Source organism: Typopeltis vanoorti, chromosome 14 (assembly GCF_054136105.1).
Source record: "Typopeltis vanoorti isolate ZY-2024b chromosome 14, IOZ_Tvanoo_1.0, whole genome shotgun sequence".
NCBI classification, from domain to species: Eukaryota; Metazoa; Arthropoda; class Arachnida; order Uropygi; family Thelyphonidae; genus Typopeltis; species Typopeltis vanoorti.
The window spans coordinates 101,157,981-101,178,910 of record NC_143562.1 but is presented as its reverse complement, the minus strand read 5'-3'; the positions used below and the strand labels follow the sequence as shown (position 1 = coordinate 101,178,910).

General features: G+C 37.9%; 1 protein-coding gene across 1 annotated transcript in view; it reads right to left on the bottom strand.

Annotated features, from left to right (window-relative positions):
* LOC150099804 (sodium channel protein para-like) overlaps positions 1-20,930 on the bottom strand; it is a 1,646,355-nt gene that overhangs the window by 501,323 nt on the left and 1,124,102 nt on the right. The window contains exon 26 of the mRNA XM_090403494.1: positions 5,456-5,727. Coding sequence (XP_090259620.1) covers positions 5,456-5,727 — 272 coding nt within the window. The remainder of the gene's footprint in view (positions 1-5,455; positions 5,728-20,930) is intronic.

Sequence of the window (20,930 nt, the reverse complement as noted above, 5' to 3'; positions counted from 1 at the left end):
ATACCCCTCTCACAGCCAGTCACAGACCAAACTCAGAAGTGTGTTATACAATCCCATCCATTTCAATTTATTTACTAGCTTGTTGTGTGGCAGTCTATCAAAAGCTTTCACAAAATCCAAGTACACCACTGTATATGCATCTGCCCAGGCGAAGAAATTTGTCACCTTGTTATAGTAGATAAGTAAGTTAGCAAAACATGAATGCTCCTTAACAAACCCATGCTGATAACCACAGAGAATACTGCTGTTATTAACCCATTTCTGTATCCTACTTCTCAGTCTCTCCAGTACCTTCATAACAACTCGAGATATACAGATTGACCTACAAGTTGAAGCTACAGCCTTATCACCACCTTTATGTACTGGAACAATTTTACCTTTCTTCCACTCCCTTAAATCTGTGCTGTTGCAAGGCTTTTATTAAACAGCCATACCAATGCTACTGCCAAATCCTTGGAACATTCCCTTAAGGTGACATATTATCAAATCCCATCGTCTTATTGACATCAAGGTTATTTATTTCTTCAAATACCTCCTTCTCACTCATAGTTAAGCCATCCTCTCCTATGTCCTCTACATTTAAGATCCTCATGATGTCACCCTGATCAGGATGAAACACAAATATGAATTGATCACTGAATACCTCGACAATGTTTTCAGAATCAGTCACCATTCTACCACTTTCATCCATTAACATCATCTTACCATGATCATTCTTTCTTCTACTTGCCACATATCTAAAAGACTCTTTATAGTTTTTCTTCACATGGTCTAACAATTTCTGCTAATACTGCACTTTTGCTTTTCTTACTAACTGAGTCACTCTCCTGGTTTGTTCTTTATACTCTTCGTGTAACTGATTATCACCATTATTCATCTTGTACTTCCTCCAAAGTACTTTCTTTTTCCAAATTTCATGCTTAAGCTCCACATTCATCCATTTTACACCTACCTTATTCAGCCTTTTGGCCTTCAGAATACATTCACGCATTGATGCTGTTATGTATTTCTTTGTCAGTTCCCATGCAGCATTTATTTCCTCACTACTGAACTCCTCGTTCCATGTTATAGCTCCAAGCTGTCTCCTAAACTTGTCATAATCACCAGCCTTATAGTTCCACATATATCCTTTCCTCACAAAAGTCTGCATATGACTAGCTACAACACAGGTGATTCCTTCATGATCAATTTCACCAACTGGAGGAAAGTGTGAAACCTCTCTCACAATCACATCCTCTGATGAAATGATTAGGTCTAGATCACACTGCACTTCAATTGAGCAACATGTTCTCCAGTACACTCACTCCAAAGCCATTCAAATGTAATCCATCGCACTTGTATAATTTCATTCTTCCCTCAAACACATGCCATACATCTGCAAACTGCTCTCCCTTCTCCTCACTCAGATCTGCTAGTATACCATTCTTGATTTTGGGTCTCCATCGCAACTTATCATCATACCTCGGCAACACACCAACAACCTTTCCTACTACACGTTGTCTTTCACACTTCTCAATAACCTCCCGATATTCACCCTGGCATCCTCCTTAGATTATTTGTCCCCACAATCACGACTAACGCTCTTGCTCATTTCTTCCTCATGTCTAACACATTAATTATCCTATTCATTCTTCCTCCTAGATAGCTGCCATAAGGGCAGCTATCTAGGAGGAAGTAACTAATCTCTCAGTAACTAGTCCTCTAACTATGGAATCTCCACATACTGCTATCTTGGAATCAATCACTCGTCAGCTCTTTTACTCTTTTTTCTTTCATTCTGTTCTCTTGCACACTTTCATTAGTTTCCACTAGATGTTTAACATCACTCTGCATATTCCTCATTTAATTTTTAATAACTGTTTCATTAAATCTCGTATTCCAATAATTTCACTCTCTATCACTCCCGCAGTCTTGCTACCTCTCATTCTGCTACACCTTACTTCTGTTTCCTCATTCATACTTTCTTTCACTCTCTTATCACTAACTTTTGCTTTTATGTTCTTACATTCTTTCACTCCCTCAGTTTCTCTAGCTTTAGTTTAATTTCTGTTTATTTCATGTACACTATTTTCTATCTTTTCAGTCAATTTTGCATTCTTTGCTTTGTGGTCTAATAATATATCACACTTCCAACGTATCCATATTTTCTCTTGTCTCTCATTCACTCTCTCTTTCCACAAACAAATCTCTTACACTATGGCGTGTACAGTCGGGTCTCTTTTTATGCAGTAGATAAGCTCCACAGAAAACCACATATAAAAAATCTCACAAAAAAGGCTTAACTTACGTTGAAAAATTAAGGATACGTTCCATAATTTTCTAAAACTGCATAAAACCAAAGCCAATGAATTAAAATAAACCTAAAATTGCATAAAAAAGTTTATGAAAATTCAGGAAAATAAGAATGCCTAAGTTTGTTTTAAAGTTTTATTCATTTAGTTTTATTGAAAAGTAAAATTTTTTTTTTTTCATAAAAAAAATATTAATCAGTGATTAAACTTTGCGATGATGATTTCACTAATTTTTATACAGCTCACGATATCCAGACATATAGTTCTTCAGCTCACGTTGGAATTTAAAGGCTCATTCAGAATTTGTGTCATTAACAAGAAAATGATTTTCCAATTTATTGCACAGTTCAAGACTTCTCGAATTATATTTGCAGTGAGGGGGGGGGGGTTTCTTCCGCTTCACTATCATTTTCTGGATCTTCGATGATATCTAAAGTTAATCAATATCCAATAATATCATCGTCACTTAAGGCATTATCCACATGCATGTTTCAAAACATATTGTGCCGTGATTTTTTAAAAGTAATAGGCCTACAGATTTAAATTTTAATATGAATAAGAGACAAGGGGCTTTGTTTAATTTTGGTGTTAAGAAATCTCTTATTGAAGGTGTTTGTGATGCAACAGATAGTGATTCATCCACCACCAGCTTACAAAAGCGATCTCCAGTATGTACAAAAGGAGGGGAAAACTACCAGCACACATGATTTTTGGTGATCAGAATGGGATATGTCAATGAAAATCAGCACAAATTAATTTAATGTTTATGTTTAATTAAATATTAATTAATGATCATTTATTAATTAATAATAATAAATCAGCTAAATTAACAATTAATTATTAATTAATATATTACGAAATAACCAAGGTGTTCCATGAAAATTCCAAGATTTATGAAGTGTTCCATTGTAGGAAAAGTTTGGGAAACGGTGGATTACCCTATTATCGGAATGGCTTCTCCTTCTATTGACATGCGCAGAAGTGTCGAAAGGTCTCGTATCTGTGGGCATACTATACCGCATAACTTCAAATCCACATAAAAAAGATCTGCGTAAAAAGAGACCCAAGTGTATATATATTGCACTCGTGACATCAAATCATTTTTGAAAGTCTATACCGTTAATGCCACTTGATTTTCACAACACTCGCCTAGTTGTACTGGTCGATACCCGTGTGGCTGACCTCGTGACCACCATTGTGTCATACTTAAAAAATGCAATTTCAACTAATAAATCAGGCAGAAATCATGCCAAAACTCATGTAGACACACTTCGTTATCAAAAATAAATAGTGCAATCCTAAAATTCACGAAATACTGCTAATTATTATTCAAAATAGTACTTATCTTTCTGTAGCTCTTTCTAACACACAACTTATGCACAACTTATGGCCCAACACAACTTATATGATAAATACTTCTGCATCTCTTCCAGACTGGTCAACAGAACTTGAAGAGGAAAAGTCAGTTATGGACATTAATATCACCTGGAAGCGTTTGAGTAGTTGGATTGGAATGCAGATGATTCAACTTCAGGGATATGAAGATGAATCTGGAATGCAATATATATTAGAGTGCACAAAGATACATATATATGCATCACCAATGAGGCAAAAGTAATAATATTTTTTGTAGTCTGATAGTCATGATGTAGTTGTTCATATTTGAGGTTCAATCAATAAAAGGTCAGTTCTGCATGGTTAGTGATTATGTACAGCAGTTATATCTGTATTTATGTCACAAATACTAGTAAAGTGGATGTGGATTTTTTTTTTTTTTTGGTAGGATTTTTTATACATTTTCATGTTATTTTTTGAAGGAAATTTTAATTTTATTTTTTAAAATAGCTAACTATGATTGCTTGGTTTTCTTTACATAATTCAATTTGGTTATCTGACAGAGGTGGACTGTAAAGAGTGAGAGATTCTTGGAGATATCATTCATACACAGAGCACTCAATCTTCATGCCTTAAACTGGACTCAGTGTCATTTCTTCCACATATCATTACTGACATCATTTCTGGTAAAGTATGAGATGCTGGGATTATATTAGCTGACCAGGAAGCTTCATTCTCTGCTTTAGTCTGGTTAATTCTGTGTGCTATCTTGCAGCTAATCTGCAGAATCATTTTACTGTTGCATTCTTGAATTGAGGAGGTTATGGGTCTCTACAGTATGTTTTGCATGCTTTGAAAGTGTCACTCATATGAGGGCATATTGCTAGTGTTGCAAAGGATGCACATCATAGTGCTGCTATGATAAGAAGTACTCTAACATGTAAGGATAAGGAAGTGGTTGTGCCACTATATAAGGCACTGTTCATACCACACTTGGACTATTGTGCTCAGATCTGGTCGCCTGGTTTTCAATGTGATGTGGAGACATTGGAGAGGGTCCAGAGATGAGTGACTAAGACAATATCAGGAGTTTGGAAAGCTGGCTATGGAGAGAGGTTGAAGAAATGTGGATTGCTGAGTTTGGCGGGTAGGCGGAAGAGAGGTGATATGATAGAGATGTTTAATCATGGAGATTATTTACATGGAGAATTGTCAGTGAATGGAACACATTACCAGAATGCATTGGTAATGCAAGGAATGTTAAGGATTTTAAGATTCTATATGATAAATATGTTGTCAGTTGAATGCACCTCCCACGACTCCATGGAGAGTGTAATAATAATAATAATAATACTATTAGGCCTCCAATAAACAGGGTAGTGTTGTTTCATTACATAATGAAGGTTATCTATCATATACTGGTTCTAGGTGGGATTTTCTTTGACTAGGAAGATATCACTTTTTGCTTTTGGAAAACTTCCTGAATTTCCCAGTCCAATATTGTGGAAAAAAGGACACAGAATGAAAAAGTATGTTTGTTAACTGACAATGCGAAGCTGTATACTACACTCATAACAAGTTTGACCCACTCTTATTTAATGAAAAGTCTGTGGCACTATTTTAAAGTTATACAAACAAAGTAAAAGAAATGCTGGATAGTGCCATTATTCTTTCAGAATAGTCCAATTATTTTTCCAAGGCAAATACCAAATTTTGTATTTTAGTTACAGATATTCATTTTTATTTTAGTTACCTGATAAATTGTAATAAATTATCAATTTATTACAGTTTAATGAAGTTAATGGTAATTAAATAAATATCAGACTTACCAGAGCTAAACTGCTAATTAATATCATAGTAATCACAACTGTCTCAAAATATTTATTTTCTACAAGTGCATAACTCTTTGCTCTTAAGGTTGTCCAGAAGTTCCAGTAGTCTGAATTTTCATCTCCAGCGCAACAAGGAAAATACTTATAGCAAGGATCAGGACAACAATCAGCAGGATATTCTTCAATGATGATATCATCTACAGCATCTAATTTATCTGTATCCATATCATCCTCATTTGTAACAACCTCTCCAGTTTGATCGGCATCATCTATAAAAAGAACAACAGACATGAATAAAGAAAGAAATGCATACCTCTAAAAATTTATAATAGTAAAAGTATAAAGCATAATTATTTTAGCATTGTATTAAGAACAATAACTATTCACGAATAAATTGAATATTGAATATTGTTAACATAACACCCTATAAAAGATAATGATTATAATAAATGGAATACAATATATTAAGGATTGGTTAGTTGGTTTGCTGGTTCATTGGTGCAAGGACAGCAAAGGTAATACTGCACCATAGCAAAGGTTACAGCTGTGCCAAAAGTATTAATAAACAATCAAAGATAAATAATATGCAAAAATTGAGTTAAGAAATGTAGTATCTACATATAAATGAAATTATAATGAAACGTGTTTCTATAAATTAATTCTTTGTAAAAAGTTTAAAAACGTAATGCAGTATGTTTGAGTCTGATAACAACTGCCTGAATGTATATAGCTTGACTAGATAAGTAAATATTTCATTTCTCTCTTGTGTAAAGTGATGGCACTCCAGCTAAATATGACAAAGGGTAAGAAGTGTGTTGCATTTTTCACACACAGGTAGGTCATCAGCCTTCAGTAAATAAGAATGTGTAAGATGACTGTGATCTATGCAGAGTCTTGTAAGAACAACTTTGTCTCTTATTTTTCAACATTGACTAGACTGCTGATGTTTAATTTCAGGCTTAATGTCATGTAAATTGTTTGTCAACACTTACTGCCAGGATAACTTCCACTGGGCAATTAGCTTTGATCTTATAAACTGTCTGTAGTCTGTATATGGTATCATTGAATAGTATGTCAAAAAAAGTATGAGCTGGTCAAGCAGCTGTATTTGCAGTCTTCTCATTTCCCTGAATTCCAATATGGCTCACACTGTACCAGAAGTGGATTATACACAGGAGAAGAGATAACCTGTAAATAACTCAATGAGTCTGTATAAATTACACACTTTTGGAATTGGTTTTATTTTATATGGACAAGTACAAGTATGAGCTGTAAATTAATATCAGGTGGAATCTGGTGGAATCTGGGTGGAGATAGTAATGTTAGGAAACAGCAGCACAGCCAACAGAGATCTCTGATCTTGAACCATCAATATTGGGCAAGAAATCAGCGTGGGCTGCTCTGTGTGCATTAAACAATTGCAGGCAGACAGATGATGGAGTATGACATTTGTAGTTGACAAAGGGAGAGGTTGCAAGATGGAGTGCAAACATGCCTTGTAGGGATGCTGTTATTTCTGGTGTGCAATGTTGTCAACATTCATGTAAACAGTTTGTCTAGTCTCTTTAACAAGCATAACAGAAGGATATATGACAGTCTGATGTATGTGATATTGATCTTCCCAATGCACAGAAAAAAAAAACAAGTCCACGTAGGATGATCTGGAAGAGACTTTATTTCTAGGGCTTAATTAAGAGACAAATGTTTTCATCTAAGTGATAGAACTGGTTCATTTGCTTCACCATAAAGACTTTGAGTAGGTGATGTGTGAAAGACATCAGTAACTGTCAGTATACCCCGATGATGGATGGGATCCAATCATTGCAGGTTATTCTGCCTTGCAGAACCATAGACTTGAGATCCATAATCCAGCTTTGAACATGTAAGTGCACAATAAAGATGAAATAATGAAGATCAATCTGCACCACATTCAGTAGAGGATTGAACGTGAAGGATATTCAATGTTCTCTTGAACTTTTCTCTTGCTTGGTTGTGTGCAAGAAATGTAAATTTTCTATCAAAGATGAGTCCCAAAAACTTGGCTTCTGTTGATACTGAAATGACAATTTGTCCCATTCTTAATTCAGGATCTAGATGAAGAGTATTTTGATAGAAGTGTACATGACACTTTTTTTTGTTGAAAACCTGAACCCATTACTAAGAACCCATACAGAGAGACAATCAGTGCTTGCTGAAGTTGTCTTTCAGTTACTCTTATGTTATGAGAGTGACAGTAAGTTGTGAAGTTGTCAACATATATAGAGCATTGTCTATGGTGGGAGGAAGGTGTTTGGTGACTGAGTTAACTTCGACAGCAAAAATTGTCAAGACAGAGCTTTGGGGAACTTCCTATTCTTGATCATGCAGCTGAGATAGCGTACTTCCCATTCTGACTTGGAAAGTTTGCCTGGACAGAAAGTTTTTAATAAATACAGGAAGATGTCTTCTGAGATATAGGTTATAGAGGTCTTTTAATACACCATATCTCCAGGCTGTGTTATAATCTTTGTCCATGTCAAAGAACACTGAAACCAGATGTTCTTACTTCAGAAATTCATCCCTTATGCAAGTATCTCAACAGACAAAATGGTATAAAGTTGAATGATATCTATGAAAGCCACATTATGTATTGGAAAGAAGATCATTGCTTTCTAAATATTAGAGAAGTCTGGCATTAAACATTTTCTCTAATACCTTACAAAGGCAGCTGGGTGAGAGCAATAAGTCGATATTATTTGCTTGAGTTGGATCCTTTCCTGGTTTGGGATTAGCAATGGCAACTGATTTATGTTAAGAATCTGGAAATTCTTTCTTTTCCAGTATCCTGTTGTATATTAGGAGAAGGAGATCCATAGAAGATGATGGAAGATGTTTTATCATTTTATTATGGACTTCGAAAATGAATAGACATGCAGGAGTATCAAAGAGACTGGAACTTATGTGGAATTATAAAGCAGGTGATTATAATAGTCTTAGACGTCAACTTTGGGAAGTTTCATGGATGGAGTTGGAAGGCCGGGATATCATTAGTACGTGGGAAATTGTGAAAAGAATATTTGTTAGCAGCAATGGTAAGTTGTATACCACGAGTGAAAAAGAGGACACAATTTGGAGTAAAGTGGATGACAAACAATATTAAACAGGAATTGGATGAGAAAAAGAGGCTATGGAAGAGATATAAGGAGACAGGTGAAGAGAAGATGCATGAAGTGTATAAGACACAGGCCAGAAGAGTGACTAGTGTAGTAAGGAAAGCGAAACTGGAATATGAGAGGAGATTGGCCCTAAGATCCAAAGAAAATCCTAGGGAATTTTTTAGCTATGTGGCCAGTAAGAGGAGAAATGACTGTGGATGAATGATATTGTGGGATAAAAATGGGAATAGAGTGACTGATGCAAAGGACATAGTGGAATTGTTCAATGAACACTTTATTGGAGTATTTCATCCTAGAGGAGTCAGTTTTAATGCTAGAGGGATAGGGCAGGTTCAAGGTTTAGAGATACAGGAGGAGAGTGTGTTTCAGATACTGAGTACTCTGGATGTCAGTAAAGCTTTGGGACTGGATGGTATTTCACCACGAGTTTTGAGAGAATGTGGTAGGGACCTGACAGTGCCTTTAACCTGGCCTTTCAATGAAAGTCTGGCTGCGAGAAAGGTGCCCAGGGAATGGAAGGAAGGTAAAATAGTGCCATTGCATAAGGGTGGTAACAGACTGGAAGTCTCTAATTATAGGCCAGTCTGTGTGTCATCAGTAGTTGTTGTGATCTTGGAGAAAGTAGTGAGGGACCGTATACAGCATTGGGCAGATGAGGATAATGTTATCTATGAGAGTCAACATGGATTTGTGAAAGGGTGCTCTTGTTTTAGCAATATGCTAGCCTTTTATAATAAAGTTACAAGAACATTAGATGAGGGAAAAGCATATACTGCAATTTTCTTAGAGTTAGCAAAGGCATTTGACAGGGTGCTACATGATAAGCTGATATTTAAATTGCAGCACATAAGTCTGGATGTCAGATTGGTCAACTGGATTCAGGATTGGCTGTCTGATAGGTATCAGAGAGTTGTGTATGGTGGAGCAGTTTCAAGGAGGCAGAGGGTTACAAGTGGGGTCCCACAGGGCTCAGTACTAGGACCTATATTGTATAACCTTTATATCAATAACATTGCCAGTGGATTGCAAGGGGATATTCAGTTGTTTGCGGATGATGCGAAGCTGGGAAGGATTATTAGTAATAGTGCAGATGTGGTAGCCCTGCAAGAGGATTTGAATAAGCTAGATAGATGGGCAAATGAATGTTGGTGTCAATTTAATGCAGCAAAATGTAAGGTCTTGTGGTTTGGGAAACATCGATGGGATGCTGCATACTCTATGGGAGGAGTTATACTGGAGGAAGTAGGGGAGACAAGAGATCTGGGGTTGATGATTGATAGAAACCTGAAATTTAGGGGACATATTGCAAAGGTGGTGAAGATAACACAGAGGATTGCTGCAATTATGAGAAGGACACTGACCTGCAGAGATAAAAGGGTTATCATTCCATTGTATAAGTCTCTGATCAGACCACACTTAGACTATTGTTCTCAGATTTGGTTCCCAGGATTTAAAGGGGATAAATTAACTGTGGAAAGGGTACAAAGACGGATGACAAAGATGGTTTTAGGACTGTACAATTTTGGTTATGAGGATCGGCTGAGGGAATGTGGACTGCAGAGTTTGGAGGATAGAAGAAGGAGAGGTGATATGATTGAGACTTTTAAACTGTTGAGAGGTGGTTACAGGGTTGACACTGGGGAGTTCTTTTGCTTGGTTGAACAGCAGGAAGGAGTGATGACAAGAGGCCATCCCTGGAAGTTACGAAAGGAAACTGTGAGCAAGAGGGTAAGGAGTGGTTTCTTTGTGTGGAGGGTGGTTGAACCGTGGAATGCATTGCCTGATGGAGTAGTGAGAGCGAGAACGGTCAATGAGTTTAAGGAGTGGTATGATAGACTTTGTGTTTTTTAGGTGGGACCTGCCCTCGATGAGTCTTGACAGACTTTATGTTCTTAGGAAGGCCCTCCTATGAAGAGTCTTTTGACTCCATAGAGGCCTGAATAATAATAATAATAATTTCATCAGGATCTGCTACACTAGGGTGAGACAGTAAAAGGGCTCTTTTTAGAAGAAAAGGGTTCTGTTAAGTTCCTCCTTAACAAATGGCTTATTATATGGCTCAACCCTATTGGCAGAAACATTTAGCGTTTATTTCTCTTGTTGCTCTTTCAGGATCTGCTACACTAGGGTGAGACAGTAAAAGGGCTCTTTTTAGAATAAAAGGGTTCTGTTAAGTTCCTCCTTAACAAATGGCTTATTGTATGGCTCAACCCTATTGGCAGAAAAATTTAGCCTTTATTTCTCTTGTTGCTCTTTCAATATTAAAAAAAAAAATTCAGGAGGATATGAAGCTGTTGCTGAGATTCTGTGAAAATGTTCTCCCAAAGTGTGTGCACTAGCTTTGGAATCAGCCACAAAACATTCATTATTGTCTAAGATAGGCAAATGGTGGTCTATATCTGATAAGTTTTGCAATGGTTGTTTGATTAATCGATGAGGTAAACTGGATCCAAGATTGTTTTTGACTCTGATGTCTCATAACCTGCTTTGGTCTAAACACACTTAGAAGCTATTAAATTTGATATGGTGGGGTATCCAAGAAATATACACCCATGATCAGTGTTGATCTTTTTTTTTGGCTGCCAGGCCTGAAATGATTGAGGATGAAGAATTCATGCTCAAAGGGTTTTTGGGTCAATGCCAGAGCTCCCTGCCCACCATAGAGCCACACATGGATGTCCACTGGTTAGCAAGTAATGACTCTGCTTGGGAATGGAACACCAGGGCTACCTTGGATAGTATACCGGCACCATTGCAAGCCCTGGGTTCTGATCCTGAACCATAAATACAAATTAAAAAAATAAAAGTAGGGAGTGTAGTAGGTTTGAAACATTGATGTTTTTGAAGACACCATTAATAGGGAAGATGAATATTGAGCAAGAGTAGGTAGCTTGCAGAGAGAGAGAGAGAGATGTGATGAAAGAAGAAGTGGCTTGTCTTGAGAATGAGCTGAAAAGCATGAAGGATGAGATTAGGTGCCTGGAAACAAAATCAAAGCGAATAAGAGTAAGAGAGGAGTAGTAGAAGTGAGAGACAGTTATGGGAATGATGGAAGTAGAGAGAATAGGAGAAATGTGAGAGAGTGTGCTGGAACCAAGGATGGAGAGATGACAGGTAAGTGGGAGTACAAAGAAAGAAAGTGTTAGAGGAGAGAGAGGGAGAGAGAGATGTAGGTGTGGAGACTCGATGATTCATAGCGTACAAGATAGAATGCTTGAGAAGTGTTTGCCTGGAGGAACGATAGATAGTGTGACTATGGCAATAAAGCCAGCCGAAAGGATGGATGAGATGATTGGGATGGTGGGCACGAATCACTTGAGAGGCAGGGAATCAGGTGGCAAGAGATCTGAGGTTCATACTTGAGGTTGTACTGAAGAAGACTGAGAGAGAGAGAGAGGGAAGATTGCAAGTGTATTGGACAGGTATGATAATGCAGAAGTGTGGAGAAGAGCATCAGTAATGAGTAGTATAATACCTAGAATGTGTCTGGAATATCTGGATGCTTGGAGGGCATTTGAAGACAGAAAGGAACTGTATGTGAGAGATGGCTTGCTGTTTTCTGAACAAGTCAGTGTGTCAATGCAGGGAAACTAGAATTATCAGGGTGGATGGAGCAGGAGTGGTGTCCTGTGGAAGTAGGTGCTTGGGAGAAAGGAGAATACATTGGATAATGCTGAATCCAGTGGAGTTCGGAGGGGATAATAATAGATACAGAAACAGTGACAATGCCTTGATTCTTCATGCTATCTGTAGTAAAGGAGATGCATTTGTGGTGCTGATAGCTTCAGCCTGTCCAAAGATTATTGGGATCTCTGAAACATGATTGATGGAAGATGATATACTGAAAGGAATTGAAGTGGCAGGGTATAGCATTTTTCAACAGGATAGGCATAGTGGTGGAGTACTGCTTATGATAAGTGATGACTTATGTCTTCTCATAGTGGAGGATGTAGAGGGCAGTGGCACTAATGGTTTTGAAAGCATAAAGTGTGAGGTAGAGGTGGGCATGAAAGGATATTTAGTGGGGTGTTGCTACAAGCCAGGGAGCATAGAGGGCAAAGAGAATTGTTTAACCTTTATATCAATGACATTATCAATGGATTGTAAAGAGATATTCAGTTGTTTGCAGATGATGTGAAGCTGGTAAGGATTATTAGTAAGAGTGCAGATGTGGTAGCCCTGCAAGAGGATTTGAATAAACTAGACAGATGGGCAAATGAATAGGGGTTAGCGGTTTAATGCTGCAAAATGTAAAGTCTTGAAGTTTGGAATACATTGATGGGAGGCTGCATACTCAACTGGAGGAGCTGTACTGGTAGAAGTAGGGGAGACAAGAGATCTGAGGAGTGATGATTGGTTGAAAACTGAAATTCAGGGAACATATTGCAAAGGTGGTGAAGGTAACCCAGAGGATTGCTGCAATACTCAGAAGGATGCTGTCCTGCAGAGATAAAAGAGTTGTCATTCCATTGTATAAAGTCCTGATCAGACCATGTCTAGATTACTGTGCTCAAATTTCATCCTCAGTATTTGAAGAGGATAAATTAAGCAGGGAAAGAGCGCAGTGGCAGATAATAAAGATGTTATCAGGACTGTACAGTGTCATGAGGATAGGCTGAGGGAATGGATTGCAAAGTCTGGTAGGGAGAAGGAGCGGTGATATGATTGACACTTTTAAACTGTTGAGAGGTAACTCTTGTAGTTTCTGTATTCGGCTTTGAAATAATGTTGGATTCAATATCCACTTAATTTATATAATGTTGAGAGGTAGTTACAGGGTTTACACTGGGGAAGCTCTATCATTTTCGTGGAACAGGGGGAAAGAGCCATACTTGGAATTATGAAAAAAGAGGGTAAGGAGTGGTTTCTTTGCATGGATGGTGTTTGAACCATGGAATGTATTGCCTGATATAGTGGTGAGAGCATGAATGGTCAATGAGTTCAAGGAGTATTATGAGAGACTTTCTGTTTTCTAGGAAGAGCCGCTCATGATGAGTCTTGTGACTCCATGGAGGCCTGAATAATAATAGAGATCTGTCAGCCCTCCATCTGTGGATCCCAAATTTCAAGACCTTACCTTTTGTATAATTAAACTGAAATTCTCATTCATTTGCCCAACTTGGCATCCTCTTGAAGAGCCAAACCACCAACACTGTTAGTAATAACCAGCATAACCTTTACATCATTGGAAACTGAATATCTCACTGTAACCATGTGACAGTATCATTGACATAAAGGATAAAAAGTATAGGTCCCAATACTGATCATCCCTGTGGAATTCCACTTGTGGCCTTCCTTTTCCTTGATACCTCCCTCCCCCCTACACATACATAACTTCTACTATGTATCAGAGAGCCATTTTCGAATCCATTTCACTAATCTAACATCCATGTGTTGCAACTTCAATGTATAATGCCTTTGCAAAAAAAAAAAAAAGATGGTATATGCTTTTCGCTCATCAACTGCTCTTTTCAATTTCTTCTAAAAGGCAAGCAAATTACTGAAAGAGAGTGCCTTTTAACAAATCCATGTGGATTATCACAGATAATATTATCATGCTCTGCCAATGATAACTTAATTTCTCCAAAATCTTAACAAGCACAAAAGATCCAAAAGATTAAATCCAGAAATGGGCTGTTGTGTTTGTATACAGATGCTAGAAGTATAAGAAACAAGGCAGATGAAATGGTTGCAAGAGGATGACATCCTGACAGGAATAGAGATGGAAATGTATGATGTGTTTCGTGAGGACAGAGGGCTTAAAAAGGGAGGGGGAGTGCTAATGATGACAGAGAAAGAGTTATGTCCATACAAAGTAGAGATGCAAGAGAGAAATAGTGCAAGTGGTTTTGAGGCAGTATGGTGTGAAATATAGATGAAGGGAATCAAATACTTGGTGGGATGTAGTTATAAACCAGGTAATGTGGATGGTGGTGATAGCGAAATGTATAACCAAATTAGCCAAGCAAATAAGAAAAGGGTGATGATTATGGGTGCTTTCAATTATGGCAATATAGACTAGAATGATGAGATAGCAACTGGAAGTAAAGAAAATGAGTTTCTTGAGTTTTTGAGGGATAACTACCTCAGACAGTATGTAACAGAGGGCACACGAGGATTGAGGGTCTTGGATTTGAACATCTCATCAGAGGATGTAATTATAAATGAGGTGTCAAATCATCCACCAATTGTTAAGAGTGACCATGAGGTGGTTACCTGGGTGGTTGCCTGCAGCGTGAGGACCTCTGTGAGAAAAGGGTATATGTGGAACTGCAAGGGGGGGGGGTCATTATGAAGAGATCAGGAGACAGCTTGTGGGTGTAGCATGGAATGAGGAGTTTGCTGAAAAAGAGATCAATGCAGCTTGGGGGATATTCAAAAACCTATCTAGTAGATGGAATGTCTAAGTTTATTCCAAGGGTGAGAAGGTAAAATAAGGTACGTGTGAGATGGATGAATAAAGAGATTAAGCATGCGATACAGAGAAAGAGGGCATTGTGGAGGCGGACTAAGAGAAGTGGAAATAACCAATTCCATGACGTCTACAAAGACCAGGCAAGGAGGGTGACTTGGTTGGTGAGGGTAGCTAAAGAGAGGTATGAACAGCAGTTAGCTAATGAAGCCAAAAATAATCCTAAGGAGTTCTTTCGATATGCAGCCAGCAAAAGAAAGAATGATTATGGAAGGATGACATTGATTGGAGAAAATGGTATAAAGACTGCTATTGAGGAAAGTGTGGTGGAGATACTTAATGAGCAGTTCATAAAGGTCTTTCAGTCTTGTGAATGTGACTTCATGGAGAGATTGAAAGCAGTTGTTGATGGGGAAGAGAGATTGAATGTAAGTGAGCAAGAGGTGTATGGGGAGTTGAATAAACTAGATGTTAATAAGGCTGTGGGACTTGATAATATATCACCACATATAATGAAGGAATGTGTCAGGGAGTTGACACCTGCCTTGACATATTTTTTTAATACGAGTCTTGCACTCGGTCAAGTTCCTAAGACGTGGAAGGAGGGCAAGATTGTGTCACTTCATAAAGGGGGGTGATCGAACTCAAGCATCAAATTATAGGCCTATCTGTGTGTCAGGTGGTGTGGTTAAGTTGTTGGAGAAGCTTGTGAGAACTGGGATCCAGAGTTGGGTTGACTACAATGGTATTATCTTTGATGGACAGGATGGATTTGATAAAGGGAGATCATGTTTTAGTAATCTACTTACTTATTATAATAAAGTGACTGCTTCCTTGAACAGAGGAGAAGGATACACAGTAATATACCTGGATTTTGCAAAAGCTTTTGATAGAGTCATCCCTCATGATAAGTTAGTCAAACTAGAGCAGATGGTGTTGGATATTAGATTACTGCATTGGATTGGAGACTGGCTATCTGATAGGTATCAACAAGTTGTGTATGGGGGTGCAATATCCAGGAAAAGGAAAGTCACTAGTGGAGTGCCTCAGGGGTCTGTTTTAGGGCCATTACTGTTTAACTTGTATATTAATGATATTGGTGAAGATTTGGATGGGGATATTCAGTTGTTTGCAGATGATGCAAAGTTGGGACAAGTCATGAAGAGTAGTGAAGATGTAGTTGCCTTAGAAGAAGACTTGAATAAATTGAGTGATTGGGCACGGAAATGGGGATGTGAGTTCAATGTTGCAAAATGTATGGTTTTAAAATTTGGAAAACAAAGATGGGATGCAGAATTTATGCTTGTTGAGGATATATTGTTGGAGATAGAGGAAATAAGAGATCTTGGTGTGATAGTGGATAAGGATCTAAAATTTAGGGGACACATCACCAAAATTGTGAAGACAACACAAAGTGTTCTGGGAATGCTGCAGAGGACACTGACGTGTAGAAGTAGATAGATTCTTGTTCTGATGTATAAGGCTTTGATTAGGCCACACATGGACTATTGTTCCCAGATTTGGTCACCGGGTTTTCAGAAGGATGAAGAGATGTTGGAAAGGGTCCAAAGGAGACTGAATGAGGTATTTTCTGACCTCTGAAATGTCGAGTATGAGGAAAGATTGAGAAGATGTAATTTGCAGAGTCTGGTGGACAAGAGGAAGAGGGGCGATATGACAGAGACCCAAGTTGGTAAGGGGTTGTTATAGGATCAATGGTGGAGAAGTTTTACAGAGAATAGTGGGAGATCAGGGGAGAACCAGAGGTCATCCCTGGAAGCTGTATAAAGAGGGTGTGAGTAGGGGAGTGAGAGGGAGGTTTTTTTTTTTCGTGCAGAGTTGTGAGTGATTGGAATGCCTTGCCTGAGAGTGTGGTGTCTGCAAAGAGTTTGAATGTGTTTAAAACACGATATGATGAGCTGTGTGTGTGATAAAAGGACCTCCCAGATGAGTCTTTGACTCCATGAGGTCTTGGGGTGGTAATAATAATAATAATAATAATCTCAGTTAAAATCAGCAACCCTGATGCAAGAATCAAATCTAAAACTATCGATCTTCTTGTTCCCGCTCCTAATGTAGCCAGAGATATTTGTCCCTGAAAAATTCCAGAAATTCCATTCTCTTACTAATGCATGATGTTTCCTTTGCCCAATTTATACTGCCATTGTTAAATTCTTCCATAAAGATCACTTGATTTTTGCACTTGTCAAAGTGATCGACCTAGACATTTCTTGCTCATCACCTTCTGTGTTCCCTGGCCTATAGCAGCATAACACTAAATATCTTATTTTGCCCACCACTACCTAACTTCATACACTTTCAGAACTATTAGTGCCATTTTCTTCCAAATTCTACTGCCCTGGGAGAACTCAACTTCCTATCCTGCTGAGATATGCTATACCTTTCTACTTATCTTTAGAGGGACCTGTGGCATAGTATAATTATAAAAAAAACAACACATAAGTCCACATTAATAACTTTAGTAGGGCACATAAAGTTTGCTCTTCTCCAGAAATCTTACAACAAGAACTTTCCATCATTAAAAAGTTAATGATATCTAATAATTACCACCCTAATCAAATCCAACAGATAATTGAATCTTATGTTCCAATACCTAAGGTTTCTTCAACAGTTCGCAGAGTTCCAATCCCCTACATTCCAGGAATTTCAGAACCTATAGGTAGAATTTTAAAACAGTACCAATTGATTCCCACTTATATTCCTATTAACAAAATTTCTTCCTTATTGCCTTCTACAAAAGATAAACTGTCATCTCTGTCTTTGGCTGGCGTTTACCAAATTCCTCAAATTCATTGTGAATGCGATGTTTCTTATTTTGGACAAACTGGCGTTCTGTGGAAAAAAAGAATTAAAGAACATCAATATTATATTGATTACAACAAACCACAGAAGTCTGATCTAGTACAACACAGTATTACCACTACCCATAATATCGAATGGGATAAAGCTATTCTGCTTCATAGATGCAGGTTCAAATATGAACACCTCTTTAAAGAAAGTTGTGAAGCTTTTTTACACCGACCGAATTTAAATCAAAATGATTGCCTCTCTCTCGAAGATCTGGGAGACTTTTTTTTATGTAATCATTAAAAAACTAATTATCTTAAATATTTATTATTTATTAATTTCTTTCATTTCCTAGCTCGCGACAACATTGTATTTTAATAGGTGATCCACCGAATATTCGTTACTTGTATTCTATTCCTACCTGTTTGTAACGCTGAAGATGTACTATTATTTTTAGTACGAAATATCTACCTTATTTATTAAAGTTATTACTGTGGACTCACATGTTGTTTATTAATAATTATACCTTTCTACTTTTATTCATGCCAGAATATCATCTTCAGTCAACCACGTTTCATCGATTCCAATATTCTAACGACAGGCTTAAATTATCAGTGTAACCAATTCATTTTGTTTATTCCTGGTAGTTCTTCCATTTCTATGAAGAAATATTTATGCGCCATTACCATTTCTATATCTATTATTATTCCTTATAAACTCCATTTGACTGCAATATACCATAGATTCTCCCATTTCCCATGTGACTGTCCTCACAAGAGGCTCCCCAACTACCATCCACCATGACAACTAGCTTCCCTGTACTAACACTCCCACTTTGCAGTGAGTGTGTTAGCATAAAGCCAGGAAAACTAAGGTGGATGCAGACGAATGTGTGTGTGAAGACACCCATGAAGCAAATGAGTATGAGAATGACCAACATGTGCAAAATCTATTTTCACAAGCAAAAATATTGAATTATGCAGTCAATTCAGGAAGTAAAGGCGGTTGGGGACTTAAAGGGATGCTATAGTTTCTGTATAATAATGACAGAGGTATCAGGACCAAAAGGGAGGAATTTATGGCATTGGTTAGTGCAACCTGGCCGAACCTTATAGGCATCTGTGAGACTTGGCTAACAGCAGATGTTAAATGGATAGAATGTGACGGATTTAGTATTTTCAGAGAGTGGGCAGGGCAGGGGTGGGGTACTACTGAAGATATCAGATGAATTGCAGCTAGAATAGGAGTCATTCAGGCAGATGGCAGTTCTTTTGAGTCAGTCTAGTGTGAGATTGAGACCAATAGGACAAAATATAAAATTGGTTGCTGCTATAAGCCAGTGGATGCCAGCAATGATATGGAAGATTAGATTAGCATGAGAGTGCAAGTTGAGTAATTATTATGGGGTACTTTAACTTCAGAGACATAGATTGGAAGGAGAAAAGATTACATTCCAAGAAGGAACTGAAGTTCATAAACTTACTGAGAGATAATTGGTTGAAACAGAATGTGAAGGAGAGAACTTGAAGTATGAGTGTATTGAATCTTGTTTACAGGATTAGAAGATCTGTCCATTACTAATGGTTATATTGCCTCCAGTTGGGGAAAGTGATCATGTGGTCTTGACTTGGTAGGAAGGGATATGTATTCAGAACTACAAGGCAGGTGATGGTAATTGTGATAGAATTAGGAGGCAGTTTGAAGCAGTATCATGGCATAAAGATCAGTAAGGAAAGGGTGTTCATAGTGCATGGGGATTGCCAAGGGGTATCTGGAGGAAGCAATATTGCACTGTATATCCAAGGTCAGATAGGAGTTAAGCATGAGCTGCAAACAAAGAAAATGCTGTGGAGGGTATATAAGGAGGAAGGTGACCAGCTAACTCATGAATAGTGCTAGGATCAGGCAAGAAAGGTGACCAACATGGTGAGGAAAGCACAATCAGATTATGAGAAGAAATTAGTCAAACAGCAAAAGGAAATCCCAAAGAGTTTTTTTATTATGTGGCAAGTAGGGGGGAAGTCCAGATGGTAGATAGGTAACAGAGGCACACGGAATTGTTGAGCTACAGTGATCATTTTGCAAGGGCATTTATCATTCAAGTGAAGCTACTGTTGTGACAAGTGACAGGGGCTGATGTGAGAACAGAGGTTGAAGAATTGGAGGTACTTAATACAGTGCAGAATCTGAATGCAGATACAGCTGTGGGATTGGATAGCATATCAGCTCATGATTTATGACAATGTGAAGGTGAATGCTTTAGATCTGGCTCTTTCTAAGTCTCAGCTCTGGTAAAGTCCCAAGAGAGCAGAAGAAGTATAAAATAATTCCTTTGAATAAAGGAGAATCTAAGTCTGTGGTAGCAAATATATAGCCCAATTAGTATCTCAGGAGTGGTGGTAAAAGTACTAGCAAAGTTGGTCAAAAAGAGAATTCAGTATGGTCAATAAGAATATGATACTCTATGAGGGGCGGCATGGTTTTGTGAAAGGTTATGATGCCTTGGTAATCTACTAACGTTTTATAGTATAATGACAACTGAGTTGAATAAAGGGAATGACTACATGATGATCTGGATCACTGTGCATTAGATATGGGAAATAATTGGAAGGGAGCTATTCAATTGTTTGCTGATGATGCAAGTTTAGTAGGGTAATAGTTAATCAAGGTGATGCAGAGGAACGTTCTTCAACGTTTTTACACCTGCAGACTGGGGAAAATAGGAGAAATATTTTGATTAGGCCACACATGGACTACTGTGCACAGATTTGATCACCTGATTTTCAAAAGGACAAGGAGATGTTGGAAAGGGTCTAGAGGTAACTGACTAAGTTAGTTTCTGATCTCTGGAATGTTGAATATGAGGGAAGGTTGAGAAGATGCAATTTACAGAGTCTAGTGGATAGTAGGAGGAAGAGGGATGATGTGATAGAGACTTACAAGTGAGTAAGGGATTGTAATAGGATCAATGTTGGAGAGGTTTTACAGAAAATGGTGGGAGATCAGGGGAGAACCAGAGCTCATCCTTGGAAGTTGTATAAGAAGAATGTGAGCAGGGGAGTGGGAAGCAGGTTTTTGCATGCAGAGTTGTGAATGA